Source organism: Neophocaena asiaeorientalis, unplaced genomic scaffold (genome assembly GCF_003031525.2).
Source record: "Neophocaena asiaeorientalis asiaeorientalis breed wild unplaced genomic scaffold, Neophocaena_asiaeorientalis_V1.1 scaffold778, whole genome shotgun sequence".
NCBI lineage: Eukaryota > Metazoa > Chordata > Mammalia > Artiodactyla > Phocoenidae > Neophocaena > Neophocaena asiaeorientalis.
In genome coordinates this window covers 603,166-625,266 of record NW_020176499.1, presented here as the reverse complement: position 1 = coordinate 625,266, position 22,101 = coordinate 603,166, and the positions used below count along the sequence as shown (strand labels likewise).

At 35.1% G+C, this 22,101-nt stretch overlaps 1 protein-coding gene and 1 pseudogene across 2 annotated transcripts in view; both read right to left on the bottom strand.

Moving 5' to 3' along the window:
- Positions 1-6,964: 6,964 nt before the first annotated feature.
- Positions 6,965-7,416, bottom strand: LOC112391595 (protein archease pseudogene; annotated as a pseudogene).
- ZNF484 (zinc finger protein 484) overlaps positions 7,044-22,101 on the bottom strand; it is a 27,955-nt gene continuing 12,897 nt past the window's right edge. The window contains exons 3-5 of one of the 2 annotated variants that reach the window (XM_024732964.1): positions 16,642-16,768; positions 16,271-16,366; positions 7,044-9,833 (exon numbers count right to left, since the gene is read on the bottom strand). In XM_024732964.1, the coding sequence (XP_024588732.1) occupies positions 7,507-9,833; positions 16,271-16,366; positions 16,642-16,768 (2,550 nt within the window). In that variant the 3' untranslated portion in view covers positions 7,044-7,506. The remainder of the gene's footprint in view (positions 9,834-16,270; positions 16,367-16,641; positions 16,769-22,101) is intronic. The other variant, XM_024732965.1, reaches the window with a different exon arrangement.

The window sequence follows — 22,101 nt, the reverse complement described above, 5'->3', positions numbered from 1 at the left end:
CTATGAAATTCATTTATGTTGTTACATATATCAGTAGTCCATTCCTTTTCATTGCTGAATAGTATTGTAGTATTCATTTATGAACATACCACATTTTGACTATCCATTCACTTGATGATGGACATATGCGTTATTTCCAGTTTGAAGCTATTATGAATAAAACTGATATCAACATTCATGTACAAGTCTTTGTATGGACATAAGTTTTTATTTCTCTTGGATTAAATATAGGAATGGGATGGCTGTGTTGTATAGTAGTTGTATGTTTAACTGTTAAGAATTTGCTAAACTATTTTACAGTGTTTGTGTCATTTTATATTCCCATTTGCCATGTATGTGTTCCAGTTGCTTCATATCTTTCAACACATGATGTCAATCCTTTTTAGTGTTTTTAATGAGTGTAGAGAGATGTCTCATGATTTTAATTTGTATTTCCCTGATGGCTAATGTTGAAAATCCTTTCTTGTCCTTATTGGCTATTTCATATCTTTTTTCATGAATGATCTCTATCTGAATTTGTTGCTGCTTTGCGGGGGGCGGTTATCTGGCTTTTTACAATTGGGTTGTAAATTTCTTTATATTTTCGGAATACAAATCTTTTATCAGATGTCTACTGCAAATATTCTCTCCCATTCTGTATCTTGCCATTTCATTTTCTTAACAGTGCCTTTCAAAGGACAAGTTTTTAATTCTGAAAAGTCAAACTTAACATTTTTTCTTTTATAGTTCATTATTTGTGTGTCCAATCTAAGAAGTATTTTCCTATGGTCCCGGTACATTTTAAATGGTTGCTCTATAATGACATTTACAATTTTTTATGATTGTTGACTTTTTCCAGTTTTTTCTTTTTCAATTTTGATCAATTATGTCTTGCTAGGAAATCATTTACTCTTGGTAGTATTCTCTTCTGGTCCTATTGATTGACCCAGTATCTGTGGTTGTTTTTACTCATTACACATCTTGTTTAATTTTGCTATCTGTCTACTTCATTTCAGTTTCTGTGGGGTATCTAGTTTACTGGGGTTTTAAAAAATCTTTTCTATTTATTTTAATAGAGAAAAGATGGACTACTTTATAAATTTGGTGCCTGAATAAATTCAGGCATACTTTCCCATGCAAGAGAAATCTAAAATAGAACAGTTTATATAAAGCATGTCTATTTTTATCACATAACAAAAGTCAGGAGGTAACTTGCTGCTAGTGTTGATTAAATATATGTCAGTACATGTCTCTGATTCTTTTGGCCTCTCCCCTATGGTTGAGAAAATATTGCCTCTGCCCCAGGCATCATGTAAAAGGAAGAAAGCGTAAATTGATGACAGCAGCTAAGTCTGTCCTTTTCTTTAGGAAAGCAAAGGTTTTCCCAGAACTACCAGTGTTTTGCTTCTCCTGGCCTGAGTCAGTTCACTTGGCCACTACAAGCTTCAAAAGGTGCTAATGGAGTAAGCAGTGAGAGAGGAGTATTGGAATTGCTCAGCAAACCAACAGGGTCTACAACTGTGAAAGTGACTATCCATATCCAAGAAAAAAAGATATACAAAGTATACAAAACCCCCCACAAACACTTAAAAATCTTATAATATGTGAAGATTAACTAAGACTAGAAATTCAGAAACTGCGGAAGAATTGAGGGGCATATTTAAACATGTAAAAAGGGCTTCCCTGGTGGCACAGTTGTTGAGAGTCCGCCTGCCGATGCAGGGGACACGGGTTCGTGCCCCAGTCCAGGATGCCCAAAAAAAAAAAAAAAAAAAAAAAAAACGTAAAAAATAAAATGTGAATGGGAAAATATTATATACAAAGTCAAGAGACAACAAATAGGCTATTTTTTTTAAAGGAGTTACTACCTTTAGAACATAAAAAGCTGTTACAAATTGACAAGACAATCCAAAAAGAAAAATTTAGGATGGTTTATAAAGGCAACTTTGCAGATTAGCAAAGTGGTGAAGGAACTTTTAAAGAGGTATATTAACATGTCAATTAAAATAAAACTAGTTATTACTTTGAAATCATAAAATTCCTCAAGGTTAAAGAGTAACAGCTACTTGTAATACAGGAGAAGGGCATATTTTTATACTAATGTTAGAAATATGAAATGCTAGTTTTATTCTAGAGAAATCTGGCAACATCTATTAAAATAAGAAAACACAATTCAATCCATCAATCTCACTCTTACAGGGGGAAAAAAAAGCTCCAGTAGTTAAGGGCATGATTATGCTTGTCCACTAACCTATTATGCTATGTCAGCTCTTGAAGATGTTTATCAGATCATTTTTCCTAGTGACAAAAATGTCAATAAACAGTGGCAAAGTGGTTGAACAAATTATGGCAATCCACACCATGGAGTCTTCAGCTGGTTAAAGTACTGTTGAGTGCAACATATGCAAAAATGTGTGTATAATCCCATATTAAGACAATTGAAACACACACTCATATATGTGTGCACAGATAACAAATTAATTTGTCTACATATGGTTATGAGTATAAAGAAAAACAAAAGAAGTTCATCAGCATTGCTTATCTGTTGACAGACTGTTGATGGCTGGAGTGGCTGAGAATGGAGAAAGTACAAAATTCAAGAGATTAAATATATTATGTCACATTTATATAAAGTTTTATGTGTGTGCACATGTGTGTCTTTAAATATTTTTTTTAATTAAAAGAAAGGAGATTTTTGGTCTGACCTATTTGTCCCCACTGGTTCTAGAGACATGGGCATGAAATTAAAGCAATGAACAAGAGGAATCATATTTCTTGAGGAATTTGCTTCTATAGGAAGGCTTCTTCTACTGTATCAAATATATAGTTTCCTCCCACTATGAATTTTGTGACATTTTAAGAAAATGATGTATTCTTAGAAGACTTATTTTTCTCAATTATTTATCTGATGTCCAGTAAGGTGTAACTCATGGACAAAGACTTTTCGACATATAACATACAATATACAATATCATAGGGCCTCTCTGTAGTATGAATAACTTGTAATTAATAATTCTGACTTGTGTAAAAATACTTTCTCACTTTTAAGAAATACACAATTTTACTTGTGTATAATACAGAATACTGAAAACTGATTTCTGAATGAAGCTATTCCCATATTTAGTGCATTTGTCTTCCTCTAGCAGAAATTTTCTGATAACTTCCAGGTGTAGTGTTTTCTAGTCACTGCTTTTATAGGTTTTTCTCTCCAAAATGAGTTTCTGTAATGAAGTATGATTTGTGAATGTAGCCCTACCCACATTTAATCAAAGTACTCTCCCCTATGAATTACCTGATGTATAATTAAATACTGGTCCAAGTGACCATTTTCTTACATTTCCTGAATTCACAGAACAAGATTCCTTTTTGAAAAATTAATATAAAGTGCATTTTTATTTTAAAAATTTCTATTGTAAAACTGCCTTAAAATAGTTTTGCTGTAAATAAAGTGAACTGTATTATAGTGCTGTCATAAAAAGATACAGCTGTGGAGAATGGACTTGAAGACATGAGGAGGGGGAAGGGTAAGCTGGGATGAAGTGAGAGAGTGGCATGGACATATATACACTACCAAATGTAAAATAGATAGCTAGTGGAAAGCAGCCACATAGCACAGGGAGATTGGCTCAGTGCTTTGTATCCACCTAGAGGAGTGGGATAGGGAGTGGGGAGGGAGAGGCAAGAGAGAGGAGATATGGGGATATATGTATATGTATAGCTGATTCACTTTGTTATATAGCAGAAACTAACACACCATTGTAAACAATTATACTCCAATAAAGATGTTAAAAAAAAAAAAAGATATGGCTAACTCACACTACTTTCCCAAGTCAAGTCTATACTCCACATTTCCCCCAATCAATTTATACCGACCTTGGGGTTTACCTACTTAAGATTTAGCTCTCATATTCCACGGATAATTTTCCATCATCCATCCCTCAATCAATTCCCAAGTATCCCTTGAGATACATGGAGGCCCACAAAACACTCTTCTTTCTCCTAGAGATTGTGTGTTTACGAAAGGTAAAGTATCTTTTTTTTTTTTGGCTTGGTAATGTAGAATTGTATTTTTTAAAATATACCTGAGAATAAAAAAGTTGAGGGGCTTCCCTGGTGGCGCAGTGGTTGAGAATCTGCCTGCTAATGCAGGGGACATGGGTTTGCGCCCTGGTCTGGGAGGATCCCACATGCCGCAGAGCAACTAGGCCCGTAAGCCACAACTACTGAGCCTGCGCGTCTGGAGCCTGTGCTCCGCAACAAGAGAGGCCACGATAGTGAGAGGCCCGAGCACTGCGATGAAGAGTGTCCCCCGCTTGCCACAACTAGAGAAAGCCCTCACACAGAAATGAAGACCCAACACAGCAAAAATAAATTAATAAATAACTCCTACCCCCAACATAGAGAGAAAAAAAAAGTTGAGAATCAAACTGTTGGGCTCTTGCCACCAGTTTTCATTAACTCAACTTTCTATTAATTAGCCAATGGGGGGGCATACTATCAAAGAAGGAATCTGAGAGGCTCTTAGTCAATCTCCTCCTTTTGCTAAAATTTGGCAGCTACTGTAATAAAATTTGACACCACCAGAAGTAGTTTTCTCATATGTATCAAAGTTTATAAAGTGTTTAACAAAAGAGTGAATGCCTTAACTTTTAGCAGCAAAAATTGGGAATAAAGTAATGTTGCAAATCAGAGCACTTTCATTTTTTGGAAAGTCTGGAGAGTTTTGGTAATTAAAAAAATATATGTCTGGACTCTGCATTCCTTAAGTAGCAACAGCTATCTCAGTGAATTAAAAACTTCTGTTAATGGCAATGTAGGTGGTCTACACCAGTACTCCCTCTGAGAACTATAAAAGGTGGAAGAAAATATTAAAAACGTTTAGCTTTGTGACAGCACTGGAGAGCTACCAAGGAAGTGAGAAACTGCAAGAATAAGATTAAAGACATAACCTCTGGAATTTGGAACTATTTATTAAAAAGAGTTGTTTACTAATTCTTAAAGAAAATGCTAGGCAAGAGAAACTTAAGACAGTTTTTTGACAAACTTATGGGACTAAAGGGACAAATAGTAGAATTAAGTTCCCTCTAAGGAGGAGCGTCCTGATAAATCTCCCAAAGTCCTAAGTCTTGTGGGTATCCCCTAAGAATAAGAGTGAAAAAAAATAGACAAGCCCTCACAGGGACTACAGCCCAGTTTCGAATAATCTTAGTACATGAGTGGATGAAGGCAATCAGGGATTGCTCATGTTCCTAGGCTGGTCACCTGTTAGAAGCAAAGGAAATCCTCTCTGAAAGATATCCAGGCCATCTAATCATATCTACAATTTTTAATATATAATGTCTAAGCAGTTCACTTAAAAGCACCAGGTATATGAGAAGACAAGACATCACCAAAACCCAAGAGAAACAATAGTCAACAGAAAAATACTATGGGATCTAGACAATGGGGTCATCACTAGGAGAAGGAGAGGAACATAATGAAGTAAATGCATAATTTGAATAAATAATAGCTAGAAATTTCCCCAAATGTGCAAAAAAAAAAAAAAAAAAAACCCAAAGAAAAAAACCATTAAGCTCCAGATTTTAAAAAACACTGCAAACCCCAAGCAGGATAAATACATAGAATATCATACCTAAGCATATCACTGTCCAACTGTTGACAGCCTAAGACAAAGACATAGATTTTAAAGGAGTGAGAGAAAAGAATAATTTTTAAAAAACATAACCTTCAAAGGTAACTGGATTGAAAGCTTACTTTTCAACAAAACAATGAAATACAATCAAAACAAAATATCTCAAAATACTAATAGAAAATAACTGCCAACTTAGAATTCTATACTCAGTAAAAACATCCTTTAAAAATGAAGGCAAAATTAAGACATTTTCCAACAAATGAAAACAATTTGTCACTAGCAAACATACACTAAAAGAAATACTAAAAGGTGTTCTTCAGTCAGAAAAAAAAATGATTCTAGAAGGAAAATTCAAGAAAAAGGGAAAAAAGTAACAAAAATGGTAAATATATGGATTAACTTAAATGCATATTGACTCTGAAACAGTAATGACTGAGTGTTTCAACTACATTCAGAATTAAAATGCATGCTACCAATACCATATAAGTCAAGAAGGAAATAAAATTAATGTTCTAACTCTTCACCTTATACAGAAAGTGGTGTACTAATTTACATTAGCCTTTAATAAGTAAAGTATGCATATTGTATTAATATCTTACATAGCAAATTTTGAGACAAAAAGCACCACCAGAGATAAAAAAGACATTTTATAATGATTGTTTCAACTAACCAGAAAGAGTATAACAATTCTAAATATGAATATTTGTAAAGACAAAGACTTAAAATATATAAAACAAAAACTGGTAGCTCTAAAAGGAGACAAATTCACAATTATTCTGGGAGATTAGTACACACATTCTTTTAGTATCTGATACAATATAGAGGATTAAGAATTTAAGAATATAGAGGATTTGAAAACAATTAATTTGTAGAGATTGAAAGGAAATAGTACTCTTCCAAATGTGCAGCTATCTTCTAAGAATACAAGCTCATAATAACCTAGTATGTAATAATAAATATGTAGAGAATGCATTAACGAAATTCGAAGGAAAGAATTCTAGGTTTTAAAACTCATTTTCTTGTTTCTTTTTCAAACAGAAATCAGTAAAAAGTAGGAATTTCTGTGGAAGATGCTGAGAATCCAGAGTGCTAAATCTGCAACCTGCAGCTAAATTCCATGATCTCAGGGCTAGTTCTAGTGTGACAGGTAGTCTATGGGGTGCTGCTTACATCATTGATCACTTTTGGGATATAGGCTGGGAGCACTTTATACCTCTTGGCCATGAGTTATCTGCTGCCATGGCAGGGAATTAGTAAACAAGGGAACACATTGGTTACTTAAAGATGCCTGTGAATATTCAGGTAAGTCTGTGGTTCTGATTTGCCAATCTCAAAGTCAAATTGTTAATTTTAAATTTACGAATCCAAATTTCCACACACTAGTAAACATTATAAACAATAAATAATACTGACTTCCCAAAGGAAAAAAAAGTAGAGTCCTTCTTTGTGCGTTTAATGTCAATTTTCACAAAAACGTCTAGCTTTTCTTCATTATAGACCTGAATTGTCTATACTGTTGCCTTGATTTCAGTGTCCTTAGGGTGCTTGGACAATGAAAAATTTTCTTAGAACACTGTTCATTAAGAAATTCCTTTGGTCAACATTGAATATTTTTGCTATGCAGGGCATGAAAAACTCAACAGCCCTGATTTATAAAGCTCCTTATCCAAAATGTGAAACAAGAAAGATTGCCAAGTTATCTCCTTCCAAATGTACTATTATTTGCAGGGGCTTGACAATCCCAAGTAACCAAGCATGGCCATTAAACACTGCTTAAACACTTTCTCCAGAGTGTCTCCCCATATGTATAAAACTGGACGTCAGCTATGAGATCCAGATATTCATACTTCTGACTAGATAAAGTGACTTTGGTTACCTCTTGCTTCTTAGTCAAGCTATAGCTCCTCAAAATTTTTATCCCCACACCATGATTGTGGCACTGAGCATTCTACTTCCCCAGTATCAGATTTCTGATGTATACTGAGTTGTACTTTCCAGTTGAAGGCTTTCCTAAAGTCACTACATTTATAGGGTTTCTGTTTAGTATGAATTTTCTGGTGTTTAATAAGATTTGATCTGATGGTGAAGGCCTTTCCACATTCAGCACACATATATGGTTTCTCTCCTGTGTGAATTCGATGGTGTTCAAGGAGTTGTGTCTTCTTAATAAAGGCCTTCCCACAGTCACTGCATTCATAGGGCTTCTCTCCAGTATGAATTCTCCGATGTCGATTTAAGTGTGACTTCTGGATGAAGGACCTCCCACATTCAGTACAAATATAAGGTTTCTCTCCTGTATGAATTCTCTGATGCATAATTAGTGTTGATTTTCTTGCAAAGGCTTTCCCACATTCACTGCACTCATAATGTCTTTCTCCAGTATGAGACTGCTGATGTATATGGAGGCCTGATTTCCGAGTGAAAGCTTTTCCACAGTCATTACATTTATAGGGTTTCTCACCAGTATGAATTTTCTGGTGTGTAAAGAGATTTGATCTGTCAGTAAAAGCCTTTCCACATTCAGCACATCTGTAGGGTTTCTCTCCTGTGTGAATTTGCTGATGTACATGAAGCTGTGATTTCTTCGTGAAGGATTTCCCACAATCACTGCATTCGTAAGGTTTCTCTCCAGTATGAATTCTCTCATGTGTAATAAAATGTGACTTATGGAAGAAGGCCTTCCCACATTCAGTGCAAACATAGGGTTTTTCTCCTTTATGAATTCTCTGGTGCATACTCAGTGTTGACTTCTGAATAAATGCTTTCCCACATTCACTGCATTCATAATGTCTCTCTCCAGTATGACATTTCTGATGTATCCTGAGCCGTGACTTCCAGGTGAATGATTTTCCACAGTCACTGCATTTATAGGGTTTCTCTCCAGTATGAATTTTTTGGTGTTTAATGAGATTTGACCTGTCAGTAAAGGCCTTCCCACATTCAGTACATATATAGGGTCTCTCACCAGTATGAATTTTCTGGTGTATAATGAGATTTGTCTTGTGGGTGAAGACCTTCCCACATTCTGAACATATAAAGGGATTCTCCCCTGTGTGAATTCGCTGATGCACATGGAGCTGTGACTTCTTTATAAAGGACTTCCCACAGTCACTGCATTCATAAGGTTTCTCTCCAGTATGAATTCTCTCATGTGTAATAAAATGTGACTTCCGGATAAAGGCTTTCCCACATTCAGTACATACATAGGGTTTTTCTCCTGTATGAATTTTCTGATGCATACTTAGTGTTGATTTCCTTGTGAAAGCTTTTCCACATTCAGTACATTCAAAGTGTTTCTCGCCAGTATGAACTTTTTTATGTATATTGAGGTTTGAATTCTGAGAGACATTTTTCCCACATTCATTATAATTATAGGGTTTTTTCCCTCCAGTATGAATTCTCTGGTGTCTGAACAGATCTGACTTCTGGATAAAGGCTTTTCCATGTGGACTGAATTTACAATCAGTCTCCTCAGTGTGAGGAGTTTTCTCATGGTTTGAGTTGAGGGAAAAGTCCTTCCCATATTCAGTGCATATATAAGGTTTCTCTCTTGTATAAACCTGAGGTACAGCAAATTGGGACTTCCGAGTGAAGACTGTTTCACATTTGCTACACTCATGATGTTTCTCTTCAGTATAAAGCCTTTGATGTGCAAAAAGCTGTGACTTATGGGTGGAAAGTTTTACACAATCAGAAAATAAATAGAGGTTCTCCCCATGAAATTTTTGATGTTGAATGAGAGTTTGCTTATGACTCAGAAGTTTCTTACATTGATTATATTCACAAGCATTCATTTCTGTATGAGAATTCATATGAGTAAAGATATTACCATATCCAATAATCTTATCAAAATTTTCTGTTACATTGTTTCTATTATAATTACATAGGCTTACAATAGGCTTCAAACTCTTTTGAAATGAGTCATAGTTATGGAGTCTTTTTCTTGAAGGAATAAGGTATGTGTTTACACGAAACATTTTCCTAATGTCTTTATTATACTCACAGTCTCCCTCATTAGTTAGTGTATCCTTGTTGATGAAGGCAACATGACTTAAATGTTTGTTCTGGTTTTCCTCACATCTCCCTGTCTGTTCATCATCTTGCCACAATTCTTCTAAAATGGAATACAGGTCATCTCTTGTGAAGAGATTAATTCTCTCAAACTGGATTGAAACTTCTTCAGACATTCCCTGTTGTGACGTTTCAAAACCAATACCCTGATCTAAAAAATAAAATAAAATAAAACACACAAAGAACAGTTAGCAGAACACAGAAGGGATGATACATAGAGTGGATACAGGGTGAACACAGAGAAATGGAAGAGGTTTATATAAACATAATACTAAATATAGATAAATATATAAAATATGAATAAATATATGTGTAGTAATCTCTTTATATATAATAATATGCAATAATAAAATAAGCATTTACATTAACTTGCTGTCTGATAAACAATAGCATTTAGACTTGCCAGGCATTTTTCCAAGTTCTAACTCATTTAAACATCATCACAACCTTTTGATATTGGTGTTATTATTATCCCTATTTAACAGATGAGGAAACTGAGCCACAGAAGAGTTAAGTAGTGTGTCCAAATCAAATGTTTAGTAATTGGGGAAGATGAGATTCAAACTGAAGTACATCAGTTCTGTGCATGTAGCAGAACTACATAGTAAGGGGTCAGAAAAACAAAGTGACAAACTAAGTGGCTAAAAAGAAGTGTTTCTGAGTCTAGATTCTTACTATCCTTCATCTATAAATCTTAATCTCCCTGCTTTCTTTTCCCTATTAACCACTGTGCCCTAAATACCAACTTATTTATGTTTAGAAAACTATTGTAGCCTCAGTCATCCTGAATTAGCTTTACTATTACAAACAATAAATGTATGTATATGATTCAATTCTTTATGTCCTGTTTGGGGTGCACATACATGCATCTAATAGGAAGAATATAACAGCAAAAAGGGCCAACTCTGAAGCAGAGACTGAAAGTTGTCCATCTGTCCCCTTCCTTCAACAGTATTAAGCTTGTAGCCAAGCATGTGTCTGCCTCAAAATAGGTCTAAAAAAAACAATAGGTCTGTGTAGCCTCATTTGTCATTAGGTAAAGCCAAGTAATTCAGTTATCACCAATCAAATGGGAGTAAAAGTTATATTTGTTGTAATCGGGCCAAGGTCTTAAGGAAGTGGGTGTGTCTCCCAAAACCCTCTCCTCTTCCCACTGGCTATATTCCAGACTTGCAGCTGGCAATGCCCAAGGCAGAGATAAGAAAACTACAGCCTCAGGCTAAATCCAGGCCTCTACCCAAAAGCTAAGAAAAGATTTTACAGTTTTGAATGGTTGAAAAAACAAAAGAAGAGTAATACTTCATGGTACATGAAAACTATATGAAATTCAAATTTCCATGTCCATAAAGTTCTTATTGGAACACAACCACATCTATTCATTGATGTATTGTCTATAGATGCTTTGGGGCTTCAAAACAAAATTGAGTAATTATGACAGCAATCACATGCCTCACAAAGCCTAAAATATTTACTTCTGGGCCTTTACAGAAAATATTTGCTGACCCCTGCTCTAGGAGATGATGGTGCAATGACTTTCTAGAAACTCTGTCCCTAAATAGTCATTGGAAGCAGAGTGGCCTGGCAGACCTGGACCACTCACTTTGGAACTGTCATGTGATGGGTGAATGTTTATATTCTCTAAGTCACTGTTTCTTGGGGGTCTCTCAGTGACAGGGGCTTAGTTTTACTCCAAGATACCATTCTTGCCCAGAATAAGAATCACTAATATTCCAAATTCTGAAATAGTGTGTATGACAAGATTCTCAGTAAATATTTAAGTAAAAATTAGATTATTCTTGAATATAGACACAGTCTAACCTCATATCCATTTCATTCTATCTCTAAGGCCTTGTAATGTCCCCAAACACATTCTTTATTTTTTATATTACATTTTTATTCATACACATTAATGGCTTTCATTAATCCTGAGGACCTCTAATACTGATTTCTAAACATGGATTTTCATCTTTTGCAACCTTTCACTTTCTTTAGCTTATAAACCCATTGCTACACCTGACAACATTTACGTTATTACCAACAATGTTCAATGTAAAAAGTTTGCTCCTGTGGTAAAAAGTTTATCCATAATTCCTCTGTCACACATTGAATTACTCATTCAATAAAATACAGAATCATAATTCAGGCCAATAAAATGAATGTATGCAAGCTATCTTTCCACCAGTCACTAAAATCTATTTTATTACTGAATCCAAACATATATTCTTTTCCTTTTCCCCATTAAGCTTCCTTTTTCTGGTCCTCTGTTCCTATTCAAAATTCATTTTCTTCATGGATCATTTAGGGTTCTATGCTCTGAAAATGAATCTCAAATCTCAGCACAACTCTAGGAAGACTCTCTTTTCTTTTAACTTAAAAACAAACACAGATATTTCTGAGCCTTTCATAGTCATATTTAATCGGCATAGATTTGCACAATAACAAATGCTTAATGCTCAAAGCCTGAAATTTTAAACATTTCTTGCAGTTATCTTCCCTTTCTAATTACAATTATTAGCCCTTTTAATTACTCCTAGCAGAAAAAATTTCAAATCCCTCTGAAATAGCACAAAATAACCTCCTCTGCCTATCACATAAATTAAAGAAGTTAATTTCACTAACTATTCACTAAGGAAACATTTTAAAAAAGAGGTAAAAGACTCAGTTATCACACAAATTAATGTTGTTTTCTCTGAATTTCTGGGGGTTGAAGAATTAGAAAAGGGAAAAACAATGTATGCTGTAATAGTTAGGTCCAATTCAAGGAGTAAGTGAAACCTGAGAGCAAAGCATAAGTATGTGGATTATCTGAATAGGCAGATAGGCCAGAAAATAAAGGGTCAGACACAGGGGTATCATTAAAGAAAGTGTTAAAACAAAGTAAACATGATTATGGAAACTAAACAGAGATAAATGTGAATTGCAAATATGAGGCATGTTCTTCCTTTAGTTTATAAACCCATTGAGAGAGGAATTTGTCATATGTTAGATAATATTTTGCACCATATAGCTATGACAAGATAAGCAGAATATTTTAATCAGTATCTAAGAAAAAAAGTTAAAAAAAAAAAAAGGAAACAGTATATCCAAATAGGGTTAGAATAATCCAGGCATAAGTAAATACAGACATGGTTTTGGTGATATCACTGGAAAGTAAAAGGAGGAGGGCATCTAACTGATATTTTATAAAAGAGAAAAATTAGTAGAAAGCGCATAAAGAATTATTTGAGAAGATGAGTCACAGGGAAAAGCAAAAAGCACAATAAAATATGACAAAATTTTGAAAGGTGTACCATCTGCTGTTAGCATGCTGCACTGTAACTGCTCTTCCTCCACACAAGCAGCCACCTGATGGGCCCTTATATGTGTAAGGTATCAGTTGTTCCCCTGAAAGGCTTATGCCAGAATTGAGACACGTGATTCAATCTGAGACACACAGATAGGTCTAGGCCACTTTAACGAAGGCATTGTCTTTTACATATGTCCCATAATGCCAATAACTTCCAACTTCAATTGGTTAAAAATATGACAGAGCATTATGATTTATTTATATTGTTTAAAATCTTATAAACCCTGCTAAGGTCTGTGTGTACAATTACATGTATTTAAACTCTGTGTTGATTATTTGTTTTTGCTTCTTTCACATAACATTTCATAGTACATTTCTGTATATTAGTACTTCCTATACTTATAATTTTTTTTATAGCTATGGTAGTTTTTCCTCTGTTTGGACCATTTGGGATGTTTAGTTTATCCTCATACATAGTGTAGCCATAAAAATCTTTGTGTCAACTTCTTGACTTTTCTTTTGCTTACTTCCTTGGAGTATGTCCCCAAAGTAGAATTTCCAGGGCAGGAAGCATGTTCAGTTTAATATCACTTATTATATGTTTCCAGAGTTCTTTCCAGAAAGATTTGGCTAAACTTACAGAGCTTTCAGCATTGTACCTGTTTCTCAATGTACCTGCCATCATTGTTTTAACTGTTATTTGTTTTTTGATGTTTTTATGTTTGTCATTTTTATTTCAATTTCACTTATTGCTAATCAGCCTACAAAATATACATATAAATGTGATTATTTACTCTGATTCTTATTTCCACTTATTAAGTATACTCTGAGAGAATAAATATATCCTCGCCCACCCACAGAGAAAAAAAAAATATGACAGAGACTTGTGGCACTCAGCAAATGTAGCATAAACTAACACAGCTCAAAATGTATACTCACCAGAGAGCAGTAAAGCCACAGAACAAGAGAAGAAAGACCCCCTGGTGGTGGTCATCGCCTAAAGATCCTGCTTACTACACCAACTGTTAAGTCACCTGCGGAGGAGGAATGGACTCCCACCCCAAATTTGGTTCAAATGTCAAGAGTGATGATTTGACACACATACCAATAAGGTGTGAAAAGGTTCATTACTCACACAATGAGGCTTTTAAAGGGAGAGCTCCCAAGCAGGTCCAAAAGTGACTTAAGAGAGCAAGAAAAGGAAACTTGCTTGGGTTGTTTATGGTGGTTGGGATATGGGGCTAAGCTGACGGATGAGTGCAACTTCCCACTAGTACCAAGGGAAAGAGCACCTGGGCTTTCTTGTCCATTTGCCCAGATGTGGGGCAGAAGGTGAAGAGACAGTGGTGAAGTTTAGAAGGTGTCAGCAGTCAAATACCAAAAATGAAGTCAGGATCTACTACAAGGTACATGATAAGATGTTCAAAATATTTTGTTATTAGAGAAACACAAATTAAAACAATAGTTAGAAATTAAAATCCATCAGATTAGCCACATTATGTGAAATTATTAAAAATATGGGCAGGGATGTGGAGAAACTGATGCCCTTGTATGTTCAGGGGATTGCAGACTAATACATCCAATCTAGAAAACAACATGTTTATACTTAGTGAAATAAAGTATTAGTATACTCAGTAATAAAACAATCCCACTACCCTTCCTCAAGAAATTCTCATTTCCTATAAGAATAGAAATTATTACAGTACTAGTTGTAGTAGCTAGAAAGTTGGACAAGTAAATGTGGTATATATACACACTATGAAATGTATGCGTCAATTAGAAGAAATGAACTAGAAAGACACATTGTAACATGAACCAATTTAGTTCTGAGAGAAAAAAATAAGAAACTGAGTAGGACATACAGCACAGTACCATTTCTATAAATTAAAATGACCAACAATTTAAATTTTACAAATACCCCACAAATACAAGGATAGATTGCAAACATATCAAATATAATAGAGCAGTTGCCTGGGAGTGAGGATTAAAAGGAATAAGTAAAGAAATAAAATAAATTTTTTTTAAATTGTAAAATAGGGAATTCCCTGGCTGTCCAGTGGTTAGGACTCTGAGCTTCCACTGCAGGGGGGCACAGTTCGATCCTGGTCAGAGAACTAAGATCCTGCATGCTGCATGCTGCAGGGTGTGGCAAAAAAAAAAAAAAAAAAAAAAAAAGAAAAAAGTTATGAAAGAAATAAAATAAGAAGGGGAGCTTAAACAGAGTGATGAATATATTGACTACACACTGAGGACTGTAATTTACTCAATTTCCTGCACACAAGGTACAGAAACTTTTTGTAAAATATCAAAATTAATAAATTAATCAGAAAGACCTAGTGAGTGTTGTGTTACACTAGCCAGGTAGGAAAAAAATGTCAGGAAGCATAATTACTAATATCACATACAATAAAAACCTGTCCCCAATTGTAGGTAATGGTACCCTCAAAGTCAACAGTTGGAGGAGAGGCATGGGAGAAGATATAATAAGGCCATCTCTAGGTGACAATTCTGAAGCACTAAGGGAAAAGAAAAACAATGAAAAGAAATCAGCAGGAGTGTGACCCACAGTAATTTTTTTAAAAAGCAACTCTATGAGCCCCTGAATGTGCAAGAAAACGATTTAAGACCTTGATGGAGGTAAAAAGAATAAAAAAATTCTATAAAAAGGGAGGGAAAGCAAAAAGGCAGTATCTTAAATCCAACATACCAGTAGTTGTAGCACATCCCTCCTAAAAAGTCAAGCAAAGTGGGATGAAGAGAGTGGCATGGACATATATACACTAGCAAATGTAAAACAGATAGCTAGTGGGAAGCAGCCACATAGCACAGGAAGATCAGCTCAGTGCTTTGTGACCACCTAGAGGGGTGGAATAGGGAGGGTGGGAGGAAGATGCAAGAGGGAGGAGATATGGGGATATATGTATATGTATAGCTGATTCACTTTGTTATAAAGCAGAAACTAACACACCATTGTAAAGCAATTATACTCCAATAAAGATGCTTTTTAAATTAATTAATTAATTTAATTTAATAGACAACCAGCAAGGACTTACTGAATAGCACAGGGAACTCTGCTAAAAAAAAAAAAAAAGTCAAGCAACAAAGACACTGATATTGGAAGGGGCCTGAAGTGGGGATGGCATTTAGATGTCCAAGGGGCCAATATCAACTCTATCCATGCAGTTCCAAAAGTTCAGAATGTTGAGAAACATCATAATAATAGCACTTCAAAGTTGTCAGCCTCTGCCAGTACAACTGCAGTTCGGTTGTGCTATCTCTTATGCTTTTTGTTCCCTACTCACCTAGATAGCTTTGGCTTGAGATTTCACCATCCAACATACATGGCTGTTCTCCCCGCTCCAAGTTGAAAATGACTTCTGGTTTGGGAACTTGACACCCTAATAACAGGAAATGATAAAATACTTGATTTCAGAGGTCATACAATGAAATATTCCATTTACTTTCCAGAAAAGTTCATGGGGAACAGAAGTATATTCATAATATTGTTAAGAACATAGGACAAAAAATAAGGACAAAACTATTACACACTTCAGATGTCCTGCAGTCTTTAGAAGTCCCACGTACCTCAGAAATCTCACAGATTTCAGAAATTCCACTGAGAAAGAAAATACACTCAATTAGGTACAGCCTTACCCAGCAGAGCTGTGCTTACCCACTGAGATCAAGTTGAAATAGTTTTCCAGCATTACATCCCTGTATAGACTTTTCTGAGCAAGGTCCAACTGTTGCCACTCCTCCCTGCTGAAGTCTACAGTTACATCCTTGAAAGACACTGATCCCTGGAAAAACACATGCTTATTCAATGTAAAGGATCAGGATTGCAGGACAGGAACAAGATATTTAGAAACTTATTTTTAATAATTTTTAACATGATATGACATATAAGATTCCCACTAAATACCTAAATTTTATATTATTATTTCAAGGAAAAAATAAATATTAAAAGTATCATGCCATTCTTTCTATGGTTCTGATAATATTCTGGAGTTTTATTTTGTTTTGTTTTTATCTGTGTGCTGGTTACAAAAGAATAAGCTGTGAAAACTCATCAAGCTGCATACATGATTTGTGCATTCTTTTCTATGTATGCCATATTTCATTAACACTTCACTTAGAATATATCTTCTGCTTTTCACTTTGCACTCATCAATCTACTAAGTCAATTCTTTCTTTAAAAAAGATGAATAAAATAGGCCTCTTTTTCCAATAAACTGTGTGGTATTGGTATAAATATAGATGATAGAATTCAATGGAATGTAACCAAGAATCCAGAAATAAACCCTCATATTTAGGGTAAACTGATAATTCAACACAGGTGTCAAAACAATTTAAAAGGGGAAAAATAGTCTTTTCAACAAATGGTGCTAGGACAAGTGGACATCCACATGCAAAAAAATGAGGTTGGACTCCTACCTCATGCCATATTAAAAAAATAAACTCAAAATGGATCAAAAGACCTAAATGTTCTTAAGTTTTAGCTAAGAAGGGTATATCTTTGTGACATTGGATTTGGCAATGATTTCTTTTTTTTTTTAATAGATCTTTATTGGAGACTAATTGTTTCACAATACTGTGTTAGTTTCTGTTGTAGTTTCTGTTGTACAACAAAGTGAATCAGCTATATGTATACATATATCCCCATATCCCCTCCCTCTTGAGCCTCCCTCCCACCCTCCCTATCCCACCCCTCTAGGTCATCACAAAGCACCCAGCTGACCTCCCTGTGCTATGCTGCTGCTTCCCACTAGATAACTATTTTACATTTGGTAGCATATATATGTCAATCCTTAGATATAAAATCAAAAGCACAAGCAACCAAAGAAAAAAATAGATAAATTGGACTTTATCAAAATTAAAAACTTTGTGTTTAAAAGGTTACCATCAATAAAATGAAAACACAGGGAGAATTCTCTGGTGGTCCAGTGGTTAGGTCACTGTGCTTCCACTGCAGGGGGCATGGGTTCGATCTCTGGTTGGGGAACTAAGATCTCACATGCCCTGTGGCGCAGCCAAAACAAACAAACAAACATATAAAAGGTGTACTTTTAAAAAAAGAGAGTGAAAAGACAACCCAAAGACTGAGAGAAAATGTTTGCAATTATATATCTGATAAGGGACTTGTGTATAGAATAGATAAAGAACTCTTACAACTCAATAAAAAGATAAATGATCCAATTAAAAATGGATCAAGAATCTGAATATACATATCTGCAAAGAAGATATACAAATGGCCAAAAAAGCACATGAGAGGGTCTCAATATCTTTAGTCATAAGGGATATTGAAATTCAAATCAAAGAGATACCCCTTCAAATTCACTAAGATGATTATAATTTAAAAAATGCTGTTTGTGCCTATCTGTATTTTTATTATTATTTTGTAGCAAAATAATAAATGACATTAAAATTTTCATTCTGACATTTAAAAAACTGCTTAAATCATTAGTCACTAGTCATCAGAAAAATGCACCCATTAGGATGGCTATAATTAAAAAAAAAAAAAGACACATAATAACAAGTGTTAGTGAGGAAGTGGAGAAACTGGAACCCTCATACAGTAAAGATGGGAATGTAAAATGGTGCAGTCACTTTGTAAAACAGTCTGATACTTCCTCAAAAGGAATAATATGACCCAACAGTTCCACTTCTAGGTACATACCCAATAGAAATAAAAACACTTATCCATATGAAACTTGTATAGGAATGTTCATAGTAGCATTATTCTTAATAGTCAAAAATAAAACCAGTGCAACGTCTGCCAACTAATGATGAATTTTAAAATGTGGTATATACATACAAGAGATTATTCAGCCATAACAAGAAATGAAGTATACTGATTTATGCTACAATATGGATGAATCTTGAAAATACTATGCTAAGTGAAAGAAGCCAGTCACAAAAGACCACATATTATATGATTCTATTTATATGAGATGTCCAGAACAGGCAAACCTATTGAGACAGAAAGAAGACTACTGGTTGCCCAGGGCTAGGGGGGAATGGAAGGATGTCAGCAGTAAAGGTATGTGTCGGAGTAGGGAGGGAAAGAAAGAAAATGTTCTACAACTGTGAAAAAGGGTGCACAACTCCATGAATATACTAAAACCCACTGAATGCACACTTTAAATGGGCAATATATATGGTATGTGAAGAAGACCCTTTTGAGGCACTGTCATTTCCAGATGGCATACAATAGTTTGTGGCAGTCCAGTGTTTCTTCCAAGAATAACTATAAATGCCAGATGAAATACTGAAATCATCTGTTTGGAAGTACTGGAAGCTTGTTAGGTACTAAGACTCTCAAGAGAACATTGAAGATTTAAGTTGATGTGCGCAGACACTTTTACACTGGGAGTATTTACCAGTTCTGGGTGTGGCAAAAGGTGAAAATCCAGCTTTGAACAAGTAGAAGGCTACAGTTGGGTGACAGAGAAACCAGAACTCAAACACATGGCCAATTTTCCCCTCAAGACATCTGTCAAATCCTAGGGTTGTATGAGCAGAAGACTAAAAACTTAAGCAGAATAACCTCTGAAAAGCAAAGCAAAATTTTAGTAGTCTGGTAAGAAGACAGAGTTGGCATCTATCAGGAGGAGGGTCCACAGAGGACAAACCAGGCTCTCAGCTGAAAATCTTAGATGGCCAGAGTGAACCAAAGGTAGACTATTATTAGGGCTTAAACTCAGCCTTGATTCAACATAACACTGTGCCTGACTGGATAAAGATGTTCATCTTCTACTCTATCTGCTCAGGGAAAGATGAATCCACTATTGAGAAAGATATCATAATCTAGATCTTCTACAATGCTTTATACATGTTTTGATACAATAAAAGAAATCCTATGCCTATCAGAAAACGGGGCCAAATATCCAAAACCAGAGGAAAAAAATTCAAAAGAAACAGTCCTACAGCACTTTGGAGTTAGAAGAAAAGATGGAGAATTTCATTAGAGAAAATGGGACTTATAATAAAGATATCAAATGAAAACTGAAAAATTCAGTATCTAAAATCAAGAACTGAGAGAGGTTTAATTGCAGAATACAGAATTACTGAAATGGAAGACAAGCAAACAGAAAATATACAAACCAGACCACAGAGTTTTTTTTAAATAAAATAAACACAAGTGCATGTGACGTATCACATGTACAACACAGTGAAAAGGAAAAACATATTGTAGTCTGAGAAGATAAAGAGGGAGAATATGAGGCAGAAGCAAAATTTGAAAAAGTAATGGTGAATGACAGCAACTCAAAGATTCAAGAAGTTTCTCAAATCCCACTTTACAATACTGTAAATACTGACTATGCAAAAACAGTAAGAGTAGTAATATCTTGTGAAGTTTAAAATATGTGTAGAATTTAAATGCAGCAAATGGAATTAAGGTGTTTTAGTATCTATTGAGAAGGGGGAAAGGTAATAATGAGTTAAAAATGGATATTGTAATATCTAGGGAAACGAAAGAATGTATAACAAGCAAGTTAACAAAATTAAAATTAAAATTTTGACTAATCTAAAAGAAAGTCAAGAAAGGAATGTAAAAATAATATTAAACAGACAGTTCAAACATAAAACTAATAAAACTGGATATAGGACTTCCCTGGTGGCATAGTGATTAAGAATCTGCCTGCCAATGCAGGGGACATGGGTTCGAGCCTTGGTCCAGGAAGATCCCACATACTGCAGAGCAACTAAGCCCTCACACTACAACTACTGAGCCTGCGTGCCACAACTACTGAAGCCCATGTGCCTAGAGCCCATGCTCCACAACAAAGAAGCCACCACAATGAGAAGCCTAGGCACCACAACGAAGAGTAGCCCCTGCTCGCTACAACTAGAGAGAGCCCGTGCCCGGCAACAAAGACCCAATGCAGCCAAAATAATTAATTAATTAATTTAAAAAGAAAGAAAGAAAGAAAATAACCCTGGATATAAATTCAAGTATATCAGTAATTGCATTAAATATAAATAAACTAAACAATCAAATTAACAGCAAAGATTGAGACTTCCAGTTCAAAAAAAAAAAAAAGTTAAATGCATTCCACCCTATTCATCCTGCTAAATACCTACGTTTTTTTCTAAAAACCTAGAAATATATACAAACATCTTTCCACACCCTTGACTTTCTCTCAAGAGCATACGTTCCTACAGTGAAACTAATTTTAGCATCTTTTGGAATCTTGATAGCCCCAAAATTTCCCAAAACATCAAATCTAGTTCCTTTTTGCTCGACAGTTCTTCCTTCAATCTGTCTCTTAACATTCATATTTTACTATAAGCAAGAAGAAGAAACCAGGCTACATCTTCAACCTTTTGCTTGAAAATCTCCTCAGAGAAAAATACAAGTTCATCATTGACAAATCTGCTTTTCACATAACTACAGGACAAAATTCAGCTAAGCTTTCTGCCACTGTATAACAGAGATGTCCTTTTCCTCCCGTTTCCAGTAACACGTTCCTCATTTCCTTCTGAGTCTTCAGCAGCGGCACCATTAACACCCATATTTCTATCAATAGTCTGTTTATAATAATTGAAATATTCTCTAAAACAATATAGCTTTTTTCCTAGTGTGCTCCTCACTTCATTCTGAGTCCTCGAGCAGAGTTAACATTCATATTTCTATTATCAGTCTGTTCGAGGAAATCTAGGCTCTTGCTATTATACTCTTCAAAATTTTTACAGTTTCTATTACCAAATTCCGAAGCCATTTGACATTTTTGGGTATTTGTTACAGCATCATTCCACTTCCAGGTACCAAAATCTGTAATGGTTTCCTATTGCTGCTGCAACAAATTGCCACAAACTTAAAACACAAATTTATTATCTTACAGTTCTGGAGGTCAGAAGTTGAAAATAGTTCTTACTGGGCTAAAATCAGTGTGTTGGATGCACTCCTTCTGGAGGCTATAAGGGAGAATCCATTTCCTTGTCTTATATGACTTCTAAGAGGCTCGTGGTCCCTTCCTCTATCTTCAAAGCCAGCAGAGTAGCATCTTCAAATCTCCCCTTGACTCTGACCCTTCTGCCTCCCTCTTTCACTTATAAGGAACTGTGATTACACTGGGCCCTCCCAGATAACCCAGAATAATCACCCCATCTCAAAATCCTTAACTTAATC